Source organism: Falco rusticolus, chromosome 4 (assembly GCF_015220075.1).
Source record: "Falco rusticolus isolate bFalRus1 chromosome 4, bFalRus1.pri, whole genome shotgun sequence".
Classification (NCBI taxonomy): Eukaryota; Metazoa; Chordata; class Aves; order Falconiformes; family Falconidae; genus Falco; species Falco rusticolus.
In genome coordinates this window covers 17,621,170-17,641,322 of record NC_051190.1, presented here as the reverse complement: position 1 = coordinate 17,641,322, position 20,153 = coordinate 17,621,170, and the positions used below count along the sequence as shown (strand labels likewise).

The following is a 20,153-nucleotide window of genomic DNA, read 5'->3' as shown; positions in this document are numbered from 1 at the left end:
ATGCGATGTTTCTTTAAGCATAACTGCAAAAACATTACCAGTAGTTTTGCATTAAGTAGACCACTGCTAAAAAGCTTAGTTACAATCTAGTTTTTTATGCATCCAGGGGAAGATACGAGAAAGGCAATACCTTCAAACGCTGCATACCTATGATAGACACAGGGAGGAATGTTTGAAAGCCTAGAAGGAATATCCTTTGAAATCAGCCTCTCTTTCTTTACCCTTATTTATTTTGCAGTTCGCTTCCCTTCCCTCCTTCTTTGTGAGGATGCTGTGTTGGGATTACTCCTTAGCTGTTCCCAAATTTCTGCATTCCAAATGAATTTCTTAACAAGAATTGATAATGTCTATCTTTTCCTTTGCACCCCCACACACATATCCTTGTACCCAATACTCCAAGAAAGCTGGTGCCTGCATTGCTCTGCTAATTGCTTCAGAGACCTGTTCGACCTAAATTTTCTTTGGCTTACACATACATCGAAGGAAACTGAATGTGAAGACAATGAATCTCTATACCTTTTCTCCTCATACTTTAAAGATCAGGTATCCTCAACCCTAGAGATACAAAAAAAAAAATCATGTCTTGGTGATTAACCCAGACTGTGTATTTGCTGTGGTTTTTCCATTTATTAAATCTAAACAATAAAAAATATAGTGAAGAAGGTATAGTAAAGAAGGTTCTTCACTATTTGTATTACACAATGATATGCTCCTCACAGCATTAAATGATAGCCTTGCATGCAATCCACACACTTTATCTGAAAGCTTATATACCTGTTATATATATATATAAAACTAATGCAGACAGCCATAATAGTCTGTATGAATAGGAAACACTGTGCTTACTGAACCACAGTCATGAAGCTAAAAATGAAATTATATTTCCTCCAACATAATACCAAAGTCAGTATATAATATTCTGAAAGAACAAGCACACAGTAATACCTAGGTTAATACTGGTACCATACATTATTGCTCAATGCTATCAAAAAGGTGCATCTTCAGATTCTTTATTGAAGCATATTACATTACTTAAGTTGTCATGACAAAGACAAAACTGTTCAATTTCAGATTTTTCTAGCACCTCAGTTTTTATGAAATTGCAGGGTTTTTTCTAATAGCAGTGTAATTTATTTACTGATTAAATTCCAATAAAGAAGTTGTTGGTTTTTTTAAAAAACACATTTAGGAGTGTAACTTCTAAGCACTGACAGGAGCATTCTCCTTTGTTCCTACTCAAATCCTAGACTAGAAGATAGGGATTTGACTGTTTTGTTTATCCAACTATTTAATCATAAACCACAGCGTAAATGATGTTCAGCATAACTAATGCTTGCATATAATGCTAAACACTGCATGCTTCAATACAGGTGAATTTTATATGAACCGTTGTCAATTGTATGAGTATCTTATCTGCTGCTCAGTTTTCACAAATATTTTTTCAAACCATAATTGTTAATAGGTAATTTGTGCAAACTATTTAAAGTCAACTATCCCTTACTCATAGGTGGATTATCCAGAGTGTACATTTACCAGAAACTGACACAGAAAAGCTCAGTGGGGTCACATAGAGACTGTATCTGCAAGAGACCAGGTCATTTGACTCTTGAACTCGCTTCAGATTATGGACACGCTACACCTGTGCCCACACTAGCCCCTAAGTCATTCCTGATGGATGGAATGAGGTATTTTCTCAAACCTGGCTTCTGGGACTTGTGAAACCACAGCTCAGACTGGGAACTCATATGTTAGATTTTATATCCGTGTGAAGGGTCATGATCTACCAGCACTCTGGTCTTAAGCACCATCGCCCAGGTGGGTCTGAATTCTGGGTCTCAGTTTTGGTGTTGACTAACAGGCTTTACCTGCGGGTGAAGAACGAACAGAGGCATTTTGTGAAGTACAGATTAAAGCGCCTATGTAGAGTCAACTGCATCCCGGCAGGCCTTATTAGGGCTTATTAGCCTGGGTTAATTTAGTATTTCCTATTTAAAAAAAATATAAAATAATGCTTTTAGTCATGAGGGAGAAAGCCAGAAGGCCAAGCAGCCAAGGCAGTACCTCCCGCCGTTCGGGGCTGTCGCCTCTCACTGCCCAGGCCCTCCATGGGGTCCCCGACTCCCGCCTTCCCCACGGAGCCGCCGCTGCCCACCCGCGCTCAGGCCGTTCGCCCCTCCCTCACGGCGGCCGCCGCTCCCCGCCCTGCCCGCGGCACCCAGCCCGCCCGCCGCCCGGGCGCCATGCCCGGCCCCTCTCCTCCCCTCCGCAGGGGTGGGCGCCACGGGGCCGCGCCGAGCTTCCGCCCGGGGAGCGGGGCAGGGCGGGGACAGCGGCCGCCGGGAGGGCAGGCGGCGCGGCTAAGATGGCGGCTCCCCTGGCGGGGCGGGCGGCGGTTGCGCTGCGGACCCTGGCCCTGAGATACGCCCGCCTGCGGGGCAGCTTCCCGGTGAGTGAGCCCGGCCCCAGCCGCCGCGTTCTGCCGGCTCTGCTGGCGGCCCGGGCGCCGAGGGGGGGCGGCGGGCCGCGCACCTGGCGCGCTGCGGAGCTGCTCCTCACGAGCCGCCGCGCTCCCCGCCACCTCAAGCGCCGCTTTCCGCCCCCCGAAGCCGCCTTTCCCCTGCGGCCGGCGGGGCCCCCCCGCTTCAGCCTCCCGCTGTGCGCGCCCGTTCCCCTGGCGGAGCGCGGGCGGCTGCTCGGGTTTCGTCGCCTGGAGCCGCGCCGTGCGCTCGGCGGTGGCCGCAAACAGACCGGGCGGCCTCGCTCGCTCGTGCTCGGCGGCCTCGGGCAAAGGTCCGGGCGCGGCGGGGCGGGACGGCCCGGAGTGTGACCTGAGGCGCCAGCTCCGACATCCCCCCTGCCCCGAAAAACCAGAGTACTTCGAGTTATTTCAGTAGCAGAAACGGGTGACGCCGTGCGTGAAGTAGCGTCGTTTATCTGAACACGTTCGGGGTGGCGGCATTGGGTTGGCTTTGGCTCTGTGCTGGTGGCAGAGCGGCTGGAGCCAGGTCACCCAGTTGTGCTCAGCTGGACAAGCCGCTCACAGCTCTGGCTTCCCAGGAAAAACCGCTCACAGCTCTGGTTTCCCAGTGGTCTTGAATCTCAGAAATGTGATGGCAAAGAGTAAACGGGCCTCCCTGAAGAGCTCGCCTTCAGGAGCTCTCTTGAGGTGTAGCAGGAGTTCTGTGATCACCTCAACAGCAGACATACAAAGGTAAAATGAGATATGTACATTTTGGACAGCTCTGGTGCCTTTGGCAACCAGCCTCTTTATTTTGTCTTTTTTTTATCAGATCAACAGCTGCATGGCAATCTACTTTGGCCCATGCTTCTGAGCATAAGCGTTTTCCCAGAAGGAAAAGCCTCCAGAGCGACCAAAGCTTGTTTCTGGCCAGCTCTGTTCCTCAGGTTCTGCTGCTGGGGCTGCGCGGGACGGCTGTCAGATACAGCGTGGTGTTGGTGCTGAGTGTAACTGGCATTGTATGTCTACTTTTGGGTGGTTTGTCTTTTAACCTGGAGGAAGTGAGCTAGCTCGGTTTTAAGTCTGAAAACTTTTGTGCCCAGCTTTCCCTTTTTAATGGCGAATGTGGTGTTTGGCAGTTCAGTACAATGGGTTAGCTGATTCGGTGTTCATCAATTTCATGTATACATGTATAGATACACACACACAGAGACAGGGAGAGAGTGTGTCTATATACATACACATAAACGTGTATATACGTATATTTATCTGTATACATACATCTTTAAATGTTTCTGTTGATGAGCAATCCTGTCAGTCCCAACAGTGTTTGGTGCGTACACGTTATATGGTTGAAGATGCGTTCCTACCAGCGTGACTTATGTCACTATGATCCTATGAGAAGGAACTCAGGAGGTAACCTCACTGATTTTGTGTTTGTCCCTACTGTTCTTGTAGGGCTCTGATATGGACGGCTTTTGTAGGGTTTGAGTATCAGCGTTGTCTAGACAGAGTCATCTCAGTCAAGTGTAGAAGGTGCTCTGGTTGAACTCAGTTTCAAGCTCTGTCTTTATCAGGTGCTGGAGTGGGGATTTGAGGTACAGGTAGAAATTAGGAGTTCATTCATCTCTCAAAACATGGAGTGTTCCCATAAGTTACCTCGCAGAAATACTGCATATCAGCTCAGATTCTCAAAGAGTATTAATCTCGGGATACTATGGTGGCTAACTTTAAAAAAAAAAAACTTCAATATTTTTTTTGTGTGTGTTACTTAGGAAATAGAGATATTGAACTTGTATCGTAAATCACATTTTATTGTTCTGGTTTTGAACTCTGACAGATATTGGGAGAATCTCCCAAGATCTGTGCTTTCCAAGTAGACTGTTTTCAAGAACCACATCGATACAAATCAGGTTCTTCATTTCAAAGTAAAATGCTTTCCTGTACAAAGCTATTCATTTTTGCAATGTTACATTATAGAATTCCCATCTAAATAATCTAATCTTCCACTGTCTCAGACTTCAGACTACAAGAAAGTTCATCAGCCGAAGTCTGGATTTCTATTCTACGAAGTAGGATAAGGTATCTGAGAGTATGAGTCCTTCCTTGAAAAGAGTTTTTCTCATTTGTATCATTCGCTACTTAGCTCAGAGCAGAAGTTACACTGTTACTTCATTCATTTACCATAAACCAGCAAAACCTGTCCTCTTCTCAAAGCTTACTACTTTGTTCTTTTCACAGGTATGGTCTTCCGTACAGTAAGGGTATAATCAAGAAATAGCAGTCTTAAACTATGTTGTTTTGGTAATGCTGTGTGCGTAGGTACATGGTGAGAGTTAAAATCTTTCTTAATAACCTTAGTGACTTACTATAAGAGTGCTGTTTGGACACTGTTTCAAAATTTCTTATTATTTCAAAACTCGTGATTTTCATAGCTGGGTTGCAACAAGCTTTTTGGAAGTTTGGTTGTATACTGTCATAATCTATACGCAAATATTTTTCTGTGTAACTTCATTTTAGGGGTGCAATAGATGGTACTTGATCCTATCACATGAAAATATTTTATCATCCTTCTGCTTTCCCTTTGGCTCTTTATCTTTTTATAACTATTAAATTATTTTTTTATACTATTTTAATATTCTTGATAGATTCCGTTCTTTGTGCTTTTGGAGTTTAAATCTGACCAAGTGTTTCAAGAAGATAAAAGATAGATTTCAGTTGTCTGCAGAGCATGTGGACAAGCGTATTTAGACCTGTTCTTACTGGAACAATATTTGTAAAGAGCTGTGACAAACGCTCCAGGGACCACTCTGCAGCAGAATTCGATCTTGTTGGGTAGCAACAAATAGGCTCCATTGAAGGCTGTTTATTTGAATGGGAGTTGAGCTGGGCCCTTTGGGAAAATGCTGTGTTTTCAAAATAGCTTCAGATGCAGTGGATTTCAGCGATGAATATAAATGAGGAACAATTAAATCAGAATCATAAAAAAAAAAAAAAATGCTTAAGGTAACTCTCCAGTTTTCTAACACAGTGAGCAGATTGGCTGATTGGCTGGTGCATTACGCAACCCTATCCTAGCCTTCAAAATGGTCCTCAGTCCTGCTGTAACATTTTCAAATTTCATGCAAGTTAAAATATTAAAGAAAAAAAAAAAGGGGGGGAGGGGGATGAGTGTGGAAATATGGAATTAAACAGTATTCCTGTTGAATCCGCTGAGCAATATCTATGTTACAAATAGGGAACTGTACAAGGTTGCTCACTGCAGATGCCTTCAATACCTAGACTTGAATACCTATAAAGCCTCATTAATGCTGAACAGAGAAAGTTCTGTCTTTAAGAAGCGATCAGCTCTGAGTTTAATGGTCTTCCACGCAACAGAAAACATTACAGAAAATACCTAAATTCATGACTTCAGAAGCCACTTCAATGCAAAATGCATACATTTTTCTTAGCTTTGTGTTAAGTTCTTGAAAATTTCTTGATATTTCAGACTGTTTCACTTTTCAGGCTTTTCCAGGTTGAAAGTTTTGCTATGATTTTTAAGGTTTTACATTTATAAGTAGGAAATACAGGAGCCTACAGACTTTCGCAAACAGTTTTTATCTATAGGTACCTAAACCATATCAGTAGAAAGCCCTCTTCAAACTCTAGACCAAACTGAAATGCCAAAGTGGACCAGGTGTTTGGCCCACTCCTCCCTGGAAGTTACATTAAATACATTGTTATTGAACCCCTTTTTCAAGATGAAAGAAGGAAATTAAAACATGAATATAACTTTAGACTGTGATATGTTTTAAAACAAATCTTAAAAATTATTTTTTCCGTTCTGTGCTGATCGGTGGAACTTCTGCCTTGGCAGCAATCCAGCTCTGGCACACATATTCACAGTTTGTCTTGAAACAGAAAAGCTGCATTTATTTATCTTTATGTGTACCTTATGTAGGTATAATGAGGGGATAGGGCAAATTAAATAAGAAGAGACAGCCGTCATGAATATGACATTAGGTTGAGGATTAGCTGGGACACCTGTGGTCTTAAACTTGGCTGTGGATAAATAAACCCTTCCTCCTGGCCCTCCCATCTGAACTCCCAACCAGTTTACCCAGAGAGACTGCTTACTTTGCTCGGGTATGTTTAGGATTCATTAAAAGTGGTTTTTTGCTATAAAAGCAAGTGTTTTTTCATTGATCTGCCTCCTGAGGCACTAGATAAATTGTCAATAGATGAATTGTGTTTTCTTTACAGGTATCTCAGTGATTGTTTCCTCCTGTCTTTCTCTGGAATATTGTCAGTGCGTGTGGCAATTTTTTTTTAGAAAAAAAAAACTTTCATTTGGTCTTTCTGGCTGCTGACTGCCAACAAAAATGCTATGAGGAATTGTGTGAAGATGTTGAGATTCTCTTGGGAATACAGAAAAGTGAGATGAGGGTTTAGAAACACTTGGGGTTTGGTTGTTTCCTAGAAGGAGATAATTTCTCTGCTATATTTTCCCCGCTCTTATTTGTAAGATTAATTTTCAGCAAACATTGGAAACGTATTCATTTATTGCTTAGAGATATGATTCTCCCCCTCCCTGTTTTGGGGGTTCACTCACAGGTACGGTTCCAGGGTGACTTAATCTCAACTGATACTTTTTTTTGTTGTTGCTGTGACCACACCCGTAGTGAGTAGTTCAGCTCATTATTGCCTTGGTCAGTCCAGTCTTTCTGTGCATGTTTGAGACTGTAATCTGCAGCTTTGAGCATATACCCTAAGGATTTTCTACAGAAAATTTCCTTCTTTAATACTCTCTGCTGAGAAAGCCAATTTCTAGCTATCTGTGAATCAGTTAGGTGTATACTCATCTATTCCCCGCTCCATAGCATTTTAATAAAACACGGGACATAGAAATCATGTTATCTGTGCAACTGATTATGACAGTAATTTTGGAACTGGTAATTAAACATTGATCCATAATTAATAGCTGGCTATCGATCTTATTTTAACTAGATAACACAGCAGGAGTAGGCATGAAACTAAGACAAGTTAAGATTGACTATTGTGAAAGATTCCTTAATAGTGGAGGTATGCTGTGCTGTTGAATAGATGCTGTTGAAGTCTCTGTTGCATGAGCGGTACTTAAAAGAGATGCTGAACTTTAATCTGAAACCCCCCTTTGATATGGTAATGGAAAATTCTTCCAAGAATCAAAGATTGGTGGCATTTTTTTGTGTGTGCTTTTTGTTGGTTTGTTGGGGTTTTTTTTGTCACATGCTGATTGTAATGTTCTTGTATAATTAGTGACTAAATGTTGACTGTGGAGGAATTAAAAAATAGCAAGTATTTACACTTACTTGTTAGAACACCTTTTAAGATCTTCAGTTAAAATTTGATACTGATAGCACAAAATATGTACAGTAAATGAAAGTTCTTCAATTTCATCTTTTTTTTAGTTTTGTTTGTTTGTTTAAATTGTGCTGGTTTGTTCAGCAGACTTACCCATGAGCTTTTTTTCTTCCTTGTCTCCGGTCTCTTTCTGCTTGCTCATAGGTTTCCTAAACTACAAGGGTCTATCCTGAAATTCAATTACATTTATTTCCATCCAGTTTATTTAATTTCTGTCATGATCTACTAGTGTATAAGCTTAGAATCCCAAATCATAAAGCTCTAGGTGCTATCCCCGTTGAGCATGACTGTGGGTTGGTCTATTTCACTCAAAGACCGTTTTCATTTAAGAAATATACTTTGTATCTGGTTTGTGAGCCATACCTTGTTACTGATTTGTGTTTATTTACCTTGGCACTTGTGGTAAGTGGTGGCTGGTCAATTTCAGACTACCCTGTTTATCTTTCATTTGTGCAGTATGGAACCATAGAATGGTTTGGTTTGGAAGGGACTTAAAGACCATCTAGTTCCATCCCCCTGCCATGGGCAGGGACACCTTCCACCAGACCAGGCTGCTCCCAGCCCCATCCAACCTGGCCTTGGGCACTGCCAGGGATGGGGCACCCACAGCTGCTCTGGGCAGCCTGTGCCAGCGCCTCGCCGCCCTCACAGTAAAGAAATTTTTCCTAATACCTAGTCTGAATCTGCCCCCTTTCATTTTAAAGCTGTTCCCCCCTTATCCTATCACTACATGCTGTGGTAAAAAGTCCCTCCCCAGTTTTCTTGGAGGTCCCTTTAGGTACTGGGAGGCTGCTCTAAGGTCTCCCTGAAGCCTTCTCTTCTCCAGGCTGAAAAACCCCAACTCCCTCAGCCTGTCTCCGTGGGAGAGGCGCTCCAGCCCTCTGAGCATCTTCGTGGCCTCCTCTGGACTCACTCCAACAGGTCCCTGTCCTCCTTACGTTGGGGGCCCCAGAGCTGGATGCAGCACTGCAGGTGGGGTCTCACGAGAGCGGAGTAGAGGGAGAGAATCACCTCCCTCAACTTCTGCTTGTGCTTCTTTTGATGCAGCCCAGGATACGGTTGGCTTTCTGGGCTGCAGATGCACATTGCCAGGTTGTCAACCAAACCCCCAAGTGCTTCTCCTCAGAGCTGCTCTCAGTCCGTTCTCTGCCCAGCCTGTATTTGTGCTTGGGATTGCCCTGGCCCATGTGTAGGATCTTGCACTTGGTCCAGTTGAACTTCATGAGGTGTGCACAGGCCCGGCTCTCAAGCCTGTCAGTGTCTCTCAGGATGGCACCCCTTCCCTCCAGTGTGTTGACTGCTCCACACAGCTTGGTGTTGTTGGCAAACTTGCTGAAGGTGCGCTCGATCCCACTTTTGTCAGTGACAGAGATGTTAAACGGCACTGGTCCCAACACCGACCCCTGAGGAATGCCCCTTGTCACTGGTCTTCACTTGGACATCAATCCATTGACCACAACTCTTTGAGTGTGATGAACCAGCCAATTCCTTATTCACCAAGTGGTCCATCCATCAAATCTATGTCTCCAATTTAGAGACAAGGATGTCATGGTTGTATCAAATGCTTTGCACAAGTCGCAGTAGACGATGTCAGTTGCCCTTCCCTTATCCACCAATGCTGTAAATGTGTTGTAGAAGGCCACCAGATTTGTCAGGCATGGTTTGCCCTTAGTGAAGCCATGTTAGCTGTCACCAATTGCCTCCCTATTTCCCATGTGCTCTAGCATAGTTTCCAGGAGGATCTGCTCCATGATCTTGCTGGGGACAAAGGTGAGACTGGCCTGTAGTTCCGCAGGTAAAAACTGGTCAGCACAGCACAAGGTAATGGTATTCCTGTGTGCATGAACGTACACCCCTCTATGTGTTTCCTGTCGTTCTTGTATTTTAACTCTTGCTAGTAACATTTAGAGAAGCTGTTTTACTGCTTGATTTCTGACTACAATCTTTGACCTGAAATTGGAGCCATTAGCTGCCTGACAGCATTTACTGTTATTTATCAAGAAGCACACTCTGTGGTGGCCCAGGGCTTTGTTACTGGCAGTAGGTGCAGGGTGTGTGTCTAGGGACATGGTGCATGGTCACTGGATCAGATCTGTGTCTTTCTTTCTAGGTGGTTTCTATAGCTTAGACAATGGGAAGCATCTGGAAATCTTGAAGTGACTAACTAGGGGCAGTGGCCCATGACTCGGCCAAGTGACCATCACTCAGGTCCCCATTGATACCAGGCATCCTTCCAGGGGAGGAGACAGCCTGAGAGCTCCTCTGTTTTGCATTAGTTCTGAACCTTTTATTTTGAAGTCTCAAGAAAACATTACAGACTTTAAGGCATTGTAAACACCTGATGACTTAGTATCCCCCTTTTCTCTCATGTTCTTTTGGCATGATGTGTTGGTTTTCTTTATTATTTTTCCACAAGATTAAATTTCTAAAAAATTATCATCCTGCATCAGACATATTAAAAGGACAGCACAAAGGTCACATCTTCTGCCTGAGTTAAGAGACTGTTCTTCAGCTATGGAAATTAATATCTTCATCACACTCTGAGCAACAAGGCTTTGAGGGAAGGGTTCCTTTCCTCGGAACATGCTGCCTGCAGCCAGTTAAAGAGATGGAAAGCAGCTCCTCAGCACATATGCTCCAGCCTAAGGAGTGTTTTGAACAGCATTTTGGTTTGCTGCATAGTGCTTTATTGATTGGTCCTAGGGAACAAAGTAGTTTAAATGTGCCTCTATCATTTGTATCTTTGTCTAATAAATGATTTTGATTTTAGTTTTTTGCTTTTCATAATAAAAAGGTATAGATTCGTGTTGTTTACAAGTGAAGGACCAAAAGTAATGTGCATGTCCTTATCACCTAAATTAGTTTGTAGAAGAGGCATTATAAATGTTGCAGCTTCGCAGCGTGCTTTCTGCATTTGTAGAGTGAAGATGTGACTATATCTATATAGTACCTAGGCATTTTAAGTTAATAAATTTGGCAGTTTCTCTTAAGGAAGGTGGAACAGGTACAATACTGACCTTCAGGATTTGGTGTGCAGTAATTCAGTTTGGAACAAAGGGTTTTCTTTTTTTTTTAATGATTAAACTGTAAATGGAAGAGTTTTATTTGTCTGAAAGCGGGTAGATATTTTGAAAGCATCAGTAGCAACAACTGTTAACACCCATTCGTACAGTGTGCATGTAGAATACTTGTGGAACAATAATCAAGCTCATGGGAGCAATAACTGGGAAAGATGAAAAACTAAAAGGTATTACAGGAGTAGGTAGACTCTGAGGACTATAAGCAATGAGCAATAACCTCAATTTGTGTCAGGAGAAGAGAGAATCACTCTTACTGTAGTTACTTTACCTTTGGTGTCTAACTCGTGTCTGCTTAAATTCTTTGAGATGCAAAAGTTTTGTAGGAATTGACAGGAATGGAGAATGAAGGGAGATTTTTGATCATGTTTGATAAGTTTGTCTGCTTGTCCAAGACTTTTGACTAAAAAATATGAAGCTTGAAATTAAAAACCAGTAAGAGATTACTAGTGGAACACTTGATCATTCTTTTGAGATTTTCCTCTGAGGGATCTGTTGGCAAAAGAACAGTTTAATTTGACATCTGCTAATTCAGTGGCAGCCAAGAAAGCAGCTACTACATTTTGTGAGAGAGCAGCTGGAATGTGTGGAGCTCCATCTAGGGAGGGTTGACGACCCAGCTGAGAGCCTGTGGGTCAGGATTAGCGGCCAGGCCAACATTACTGACAATATTATTCTAAGTCTACTACAGACAGCTTGATGAGCAAGAACCAGATGAAGCTTCGGACAACTGCAGGAAGCCTCATGTTATCAGGCCCTCGTTCTCATGGGGAACTTCACTCACTCCGGTACCTGGTGGACTGACTACACAGCAAGGCACAAGTAATCAAGTAATGTAGGAGGTTTCTGGAGAGCATTGATAACAACTTCCTAATGCAGGTGACTGAGGAGCTGGCAATGGGAGACACCACTGGGGCTCACATGTATAAACAAGAACTGATTGGGAATGTGAAGACTGGGGCAGCCTGGATTTATGAAGGGGAAATGCTTGGCCAACCTGATAGCCTTCTCTGGGTGAGATGACTGGCTTCATAGCTGAGGGAAGAGCAGTGGATATTGTTTATTTTGATGGATACAGCATGGGTTGTAATAAGGCACGATGAACAAGGCTGGGAATATTCCCAGTTTCCTTAATCAGTGAAGTAAGGCCATCATCATTTGGGCTTGGAACTTCTGTTCCATTGGATTCCATCCCTTTCCCTTCCTTTTCCTCCAGGTAGACAGGCCATATGTCTTAATAAGTTTGTGTCAGAACTATGCGTACTCTGACTGTTTGTTTGTTTGGGGTTTTTAAGCTACGTTTAATTTCCTTGTAATCTGTGTTATGACTATTACATGTTTGGGATTTAGGAGCTGCATAGATCTTTTTATGTCAGACATCAACCAAGGGTAGAAAAACCCTGGTTCATAACCTGTTTATTTGGGATTTTTTCCATGTCTTCTCACTTAGTATTTACCTGTGTAGTGCTAATGGAGAGATTATTTTTGTCAGTCCATTTTCAAAATCTTTGAGCTGCCCAATAGGCTATCCAAGGTGACAAAACATGGCAGAGGTGTCAGTCCGTCAGACAGGGAAGTGAGTTCTCTGTGGTCTTGCAACCTGTTACAGATTATGGATTATAATGTCCAGCCAATTGGTTTGGCTGGGGGTTCCTGGCTGGTTACAGACTGGATTTCTGCCAGCAGCTAAACACTTTGATCATTACTTCAACGTCTCTGATGAGCAGCCATTTTGGGTCAGCGTTGGCTTTGCTGGTGACCTCTGTCACTTAGTGCCTGATTAGTGTTATCAACTGGCAGGTAGGCAGTGTTTTCAAAGAGCTACTCAACGAACATGCTTCTGATGAAGGATTGTTCTCCCCTACTCCCTTTGCTGGTTGATTACCTTTTACCATACATGCAGCTTCTGTGTGTCTGCAAGCCTTGGGCATTTCAAATGGCCGAGCACAGACGGTGAACGCACCTGCATTTCCAGGAAGCAAGAAACTGGAGATTGCTTTGTTTTAAGGATGACTTCAAATAGTCTTTTATTTGCCCAGAATGTTTGATCAATGGCGTTAGAAATGTAGAAATCCACTTTAAGTTCAGAGTCTTTGATGACGGAACAGATGCTGCTGCTCCTAGCGTCCTAGGCTTGCTTTGAGGTTTGAGAATGGCAGCATGATGAATTTCCAGTGTGAATAATGAAGAAATACCAATAAAGAAATGACTTGCAAAGGAAGGAAAAATGTTTGTAACTTTTGCCTTTCTGTTAAAGGCATACTTTCACCGATTATTCTGTGGCAGTTTCTGGTTTATCCCCTGCTCTGCCCAAGCAGCTGGAAGGCTGTCTTCCTCTTCTGTTTGTTCCTTTGAGTTTGCTCGATGTCAGTCTAAGTCAAATGGTCTAACTAAACCCAAGATTTATTAACAATAAAAGGTGTGAAGCTTTCAGATTTAAATGAAAATGGTGTACCAGTCTTTTTTGGGTTGGTTTTTTTTTTTGGCACTTCCAGGATAGAAACTATTACAGCCCATTCTGCACTAGTTTGGAAAAACAGCTGTGACTTAGGCATGCAGTGGAACTGTTTATTGCTTGGGAGTGCTATGCTGCTTGGTGCTCAAAGTCATCATCTTCTGTGATGACACGTTTAGGTAGTATGGAAATTACCATGATTTGATTTCAGGTATTAAAGAGCTAGAACAAAGAAGTGTGATTATGTTTTATATTTGCTTCTCTGTGATGAGAATTGGAGGTCAAGCTGTCTAAACTGGCATTTTATTGGTGTTTTTCTTAAAATATCGCTGGCTCCTAGCACTTGAAAAAGTATTCTTCCAGTGTATGGTAGGTGTGAAATGCTTCTTTGACAGATGTGATTACTTGAGATAGGAATTTGGAAACACTTTTGATCAACCCATTGACCATGCTTTGAGTTTCTTAATGATTCAGGAAGCTTAAATAGGGTGAAGTGTACAAAAAACTGATAGTGGGAATACTCTGGAAAGCATATCCTTTATATGTCATAGTTGGTGGTAAAACAGTTTTAGAATTATTTTTTCCTGATTATATTTAATATTTTAAAGCATTTCTTCATAGTTCCATAAAAATATAATTTTAATCTTGTAAAAAATTAGGAAGTTAAGCACTTTATAAGATGAGAACAAAAATATTCAATTTCTCCTCAAGAAATATAAAAGAATATTTCTGATTTGTGTGGAGAAGATAGCTCATTTCACTTTTTGAATGTGTGGTGCATATCACTAACAATCTTTTTTCATTTGCAAAGGCAGGGAATGTATTATGGTATTTTCTGCAACTGATTATGCAGTTGTGTATGGTAGTGAGTTTATTTTCATCAGCTACTTCAAAGCCCTTACTTTTTAGGTCAGGAAAGTGTGCTTTTTCCTAAAGCTTTGAAGTTTTAAATAAGCAAAATGAACATAATTTGACTAAAATTAATTACTAATGCAAAGCAGAGCTACTGGTGGCTAGAACATTGACAAAAGCAGAAATTGAATCTATGAATTAATATTCTTGTTTTCTTTAGCCCAGCAAAGGCTCTGAAAATTGATTCCAGAAATATAAAGGTTCTGTAGGCATGTTTGCTTCTTGAGCACATGTGGATGTACAATAAGTATATTTAATATGATTTTATTCTGCTGAAGCTTGGTTAAAGAATGCAAGAAAAATGTTCTGTTGCAAATATTTTCTAAAGTAAGTGGGGAGGACATTGTTTGCCCCTTGGAGTGGACTAGCAGCTTTGTGTTTTGGGTAGGCTGCTTTGTTTTCTTCACATCCTGTTTGTTGTGTGACCTTAGCCGTGTTGTTCAAACCAGAAAGTTTTCACGTAACCTCATAGAATAAGGACCCTGCCATGATCTGCATAGATTTTCAGAAGTTGCTAACAATTCACTGCTCACATGCACATTAGTGGAATTGGAGTATACTTGGCTCTGCTCAGTCAGCCTTTAAATGCTAAGCAGGATGCATCACAGAACTTCTCCGTGTCAAAAGTGTTCTGTCACTTATATCCAGCAGTTTCTGTTTTGATGTCTGCATGTTAACAGAAGCCTCCATACTCCCCTGAATGGAGGGGCAGGATGCAGGCATCAGGGATTTGGCTATGCCCTGCTTAATCTGGAGACCAGTCTGTAGGAAACAACTGCTGAACAATAGGCTGGCAAGGGAAGAGAAATGGAGTACTGAGGTCAGGGTCTTCCTGGTCAAGAGGTCATTCTTTCTGCCGTCTCCACTTTTATTTTTGAGGACTGAAGTCCTCGCAAAACCATATCCATGGCTACCCAGAAAGATCATCCGGGTGGTAGCTGCTAGGATCTGCCTTGTAGTGCACAAGAATGTGGGCTCAGATTCTGGTTTTCTGAGATAAGGAGAAATAAGGATGACAGAAGGAGCTCAAGTCTGACCCTGTGCATGTTCCTGGTAGTTTACAATGGAGCTTAGTGAGTAAGAGAGTGTGTTTACAGAATAGCTGTCAAAATCCTTGTGTGTAAGCAAGCTGTAAATAAGTCTATAAAATATAATCATTACTGGGGACTTTAAATCTGCAATGAGTGAAGGACTTGCTTCAAGTTCATTCTTGTCTCTGCTTCCTTGCATGAGAAGTAAACAGAAGGATAAATCAGAAAGCTGTTTATAAATGTAATTTCAAGGCACACTGGAACAGAATTGTGTAGGTTTCGTTTTTGTTTTGTTTCGGGTTTTTTTTCTTGTGCTAATGACCCAAAGGAATTCTGCAGTGTAGGAACATCATGCCATGCTGCATCATTTCCACACAAGTGCAGAGGTTAAGCTTGGGGTCAACCAGTTTGCAATCAGACTGATTATAAAAGGATGATGAGGAGTAAAAGATAAAATCAAAAGAACATAGTAGGACAGGAAAGTATATAGAGAGATGTTTTGGAACCCTTGAAGTAAAACTTTTTCTTGCAGTAGGCAACAAACGGGAACATTCAGGAGAACTGTTAAGTGAGGCGTTATGGTTTTGTTAAAATAGCAGTTTAGAATTTTCAGCTCCACTTCCACCCTGAGTACATTTACTAAGAGGCTGGCAAAGTTTAAATAATCCTCACTGCTTTATCTGTAGTACTGTGAAATATCCAAGACATAACTGAGATGGTTCTCATGTACATATGGCTTAGGTAAAAGGGAAAGGTTCCTGAATAGATAGGTTTCCATATTATTTTCTTTTAAATTCAATCTATATGGCTTTGTAAATATAAGTTTCAGAGTTGTGAATAGTATGTGAATGAGTTTGGTGTTGTCTTCTGCAGTCCTCTTCTGTTTCTGTGGCATTTGTTAAAGCGCAAAATTATACTGTTCCATTTCAGAGCCACTGTGGAAAGATTTAGAAGGTTGATTTTAATGAAAGAGATAAATAAAGCAAAGAAAGCCTTGACAGCATCCAGCCACTTCAGAACCGATGGACGGACTCCTGACGTTCCTCTTTACCAGCTGAGGGATTCCACCACTGAGAGAGGAAAGAAAATGTTGAATCAAAAATAAAGAGGGTTGTTGAAGTATCGTTATGTTTCCAAACAGAATATTGATTAGTATGTCATTACAGTTAAGTATATTTTTCAGTGTCAGGGAATATTGGTTTAGAGGTGGAAGAGGAAAATGCTCATGAGTATTTTACATAGTTATTATTGAATAAATTTTGAGGTAGTGAGTAGCGATGTAAGTGTTCAATCTCCCCAGTCATGATGGCATTTGTGTTTTTAGTCTTAAAAAGCTCAAATGGAGCCACATTTTTATTCTTGCAAAATGAACCGTTCAGCTAGTGAGCGAGTTTTGGAAAGCTTCACCCACTGTAGAGAGGAAATTGGGGGAGAGTGAGGGAGTTTGATTCATGACTGGACTTCGGAATCAAATCCGATAGGCTTCATTGTTTAGTTAAATCATTCACTCTCCCAGGTTAATTTTAACATTCAGCCTAGACTGTTCAGGTGGAGGCCAAAACTGTCTGTTTCTAAATAGTTTCTGCAGGTCTTGATGCTTTGAACTGTCCTGTATTACACAGAAATGTCAGACCTTCTTACTCTGACTCAGTACACCCTGCTGCAGTCTCCTGTGTCTTGACTTTTCTCCTTAAAAAGCAAAAAACATGGCTTTTATTGCCATATCATGTTGAGAGTATTTTATAGGTGTTTATTTGATATCAATTTCTGTTCATTTCTGTGATGTTATTGAGATAAAACTCCTTTCACATGACCTGAAATTTGAAGGAGAAAGTAATATTGTTTCTCATCTAAATTGTGTATGAATAAATGCTTACAAATTGACAGATATTGCTTGTAGTGATTCCTTTCTTGAGTGAAAACCTAATTTCTATTTCTTTCTTAATTTAGGAACTTAGAATTCATAGGTAGATAGGTTAGAATTTATTAGTAACAACAACAAAAAAAAGGTAGATAGGTGGTTGTGTGGAAAATGCAATGTACCACATTCTTCAGTGTCCCTAATCTGAGTCTGTCAGCCTCTGCCCTGGTGAGCTCAGTAGAGCTGGTGTGACATTCAGACACTCTTGAGCAATCTCTACCTGTTAGTAGTAAAGTAGACGTATGTTAACACATGTCCAACTCAGCATGTGCCTCTGCAAGGGTTTGTAAAGCACTGACGCTTGTATGCCAGAGGGGCATATTTTGTCACCTGTGTGCAGGAGCATCAGAATCCCTGGGTGTAAGTTCCCACGCACGTAGATGGGAAGTTTTCCGCTGCAGCGGTAGGTTTTTAAGTCTGTACAGTTCTGAAAACTTGTGCCTTTTTCAGAGAGCTCATCCTGAGCGTTCAGTCACTACCAGGCTTTTATTATTCCTTTAAATAGTGTACAATATGTTCTGGTTTAATTTGTTTTGAAGCAATTCAGCCATACTTTATAATGCCTTATGGAACTCATCAATACTGCCTGTGTATCTGTCTAATAAGAGTTCAGTAAATTAGCATAATCATTAAACAAACCAATTCTGTTAGCAATTGGTGATGCCTGTTTCTCAACAGACAAGTGATGTCAAGTGGCATTTATTAGTTTTTAGTACGGTTTGTTATCTACAGGTAGGTAATCTGTAGTTTATATCCTTGCTTTATTATGTTGCATGAGAATAATTGCTGCTGCCTGGCAATGGAAGAAAAGTAGTTTCTTTTAACTAAAAAGGATGAGATAACTAAATATACCTTCTTTAGCTTTTCAGCTAAAATGTCGATTTTAGAAAAGGAAGCTGTTACTAGTTCAAGAAATCTCTTCCTTTTATTTATTGGATGTTTGTCACCATCTTGATGTTTCCTGCTGTGATGCGCCGTGATTCCAGCTGTCCTGTCTCTGTTTTGCAGTGGCTCCTATTAAATGAACCTTGCAACATGACAAGAAAAATTGGCTTTTCTTTGAACTATGTGAAAGTCTTCAGGCGAAGATTTAACTAAGCACTTGTTTTGATTGCATGAACTAGAATTAGAATAGTGACACAAACACCTGATATAATAAAAAAATAAACGTAATTCAATTGTTTTAAACTGTAGACTTCTGAACCATAGCTCTTCTGGAGTGTTACTGTTCTCCACAATGAACTGCAGTGAAATTGAGTAATTGCTTTAGAAGAAAATGTGCAATTGAGTTATTTGCATGTAGTTTCATGTTGTCTTCTCCAGTCTTGGTTTGCAACAGGCGGTGCAGTTTGGTGTCTCTGCTACACCAGGGTAAGCACAGGCTGTTGTCAGAAGGGGGGGTCCTGCCCTCACTGATGCATTGCTGGTGTGTCTTTTGCACTGGCTCTCATCTTCACCTGGTCCTCTAAGTGGGCAGCAGAGTCTTTCTGCTGGGTTAGCTCTGCTTCAGGGGAGCTGAGTTAACTCGGGGGACATGAGGGAGGACGTAGGAGCAAGTGGCAGGGGAGCCGAGGTGGCCGTTGCCTCTGGGTCGTCTGAGCAGAAATGGGAAACCACAGCCCTGTAGCAATTACTTTGTCCAGTATCTTAGCTTCTTGGTTTCAAGTAATACAAAGCACCTGGCTGTTAGAGGGGCTGCATTGCTGTGTGAGGGTATGTCAGCAATATATGGGAGGGTGGTGGTGAAGTCTAAACTGGTGTCAGCTTTGGTTGGGAGGCAGCATGAGGCGGACAGGTGTAACACAGCACTAGTTTTCCTGCATTGCAGAAGCACGCAGGGAGCAATTGGTCGATTGCTCAAGTGTGCTGCTATTGAAATGTCATCAAACCTCTCATGGATTGAGCGGATACACGTGTCTAAGCAAGGCTTAAGGGTGTGTTAGTGTTCTCAGAGGCTATGGAACGCTCAGTTTTGAATAAGCTCGCTTGGGGAGTTGGAAAACAATATTAAGGCAATGCTGGACAAAAAATTTCCCCATTAGCAAAGCCTGAAGTTAAATCCTATCAAGATTTGCTCGCTCAACATAATAACTAGATTTTCAATAAAGTGGACTCTGAGCAGAAACGGTTGCCTGTTTAACTCTTGAAGTTTTTAAAGTTTGCATACTTAAACAAAACATGCTTTCCAAACTCTTGGTCATCCTCTCCACTGTTTGTCTAAGTTTTGTAAAAAGTTTAACAAAAGAAATCCTAATAATAATATTAACTGTCTGCTCCTTTTATAACCAAGCCCCCAATTTTTCTTTTTTTTTTTTTTTTTTAATGCGTATGACGAGAATAATTTAGTTATTTAACATAGACATCTTGTTCAAAGAGTCATATAACTGTTAGGAACAGTCATAATTATCCACCAGAACAGGCTGTCTAGCTTTAGTAAACAACAATGTAGTGCACATTTCATAGGGTTTTTTGTTTGTTTGTTTTATTTGAAGTTGAAGGTTACATAAACCTTCACAATTGCAGTGACAGATCTCACTCATTCTGAAAAGTGAGTATATGGTTCAGTAGTATAAAACAGTAAATTGCCCCTACAGTTTATTGATCAAAATGTTGTAACCTTTAAGGAACTGGGAAGTTTGATATTATTATTTTCCCTTAGACATACTGCATTTTACTGCTCCAGATATTGTGTGGTGTGTTTTAAGTAATAAATTTGGAACTAAAAGGCCTATAACTGTTAACTAGAGTTTGTGTGTTGCCTTTGTTTTAATTCAGTTAAAATGAATTCCCATTTGTAGGAATAGATAATGGTACTTAACTCTTACAAGGTCTTCAGCTGTACCTGTGGAGGATTTTAAAATCAAATTTTGATTTTTAAGGTCAAGAATGCTTATACTGTTTTGATATAAACTAT

At 41.3% G+C, this 20,153-nt stretch overlaps 1 protein-coding gene across 1 annotated transcript in view; it reads left to right on the top strand.

Moving 5' to 3' along the window:
- Positions 1–2,324: 2,324 nt before the first annotated feature.
- Positions 2,325–20,153, top strand: part of SUCLG2 (succinate-CoA ligase GDP-forming subunit beta) — a 131,674-nt gene continuing 113,845 nt past the window's right edge. The window contains exon 1 of the mRNA XM_037383339.1: positions 2,325–2,446. Within this exon, the coding sequence (XP_037239236.1) occupies positions 2,363–2,446 (84 nt within the window). The 5' untranslated portion in view covers positions 2,325–2,362. The remainder of the gene's footprint in view (positions 2,447–20,153) is intronic.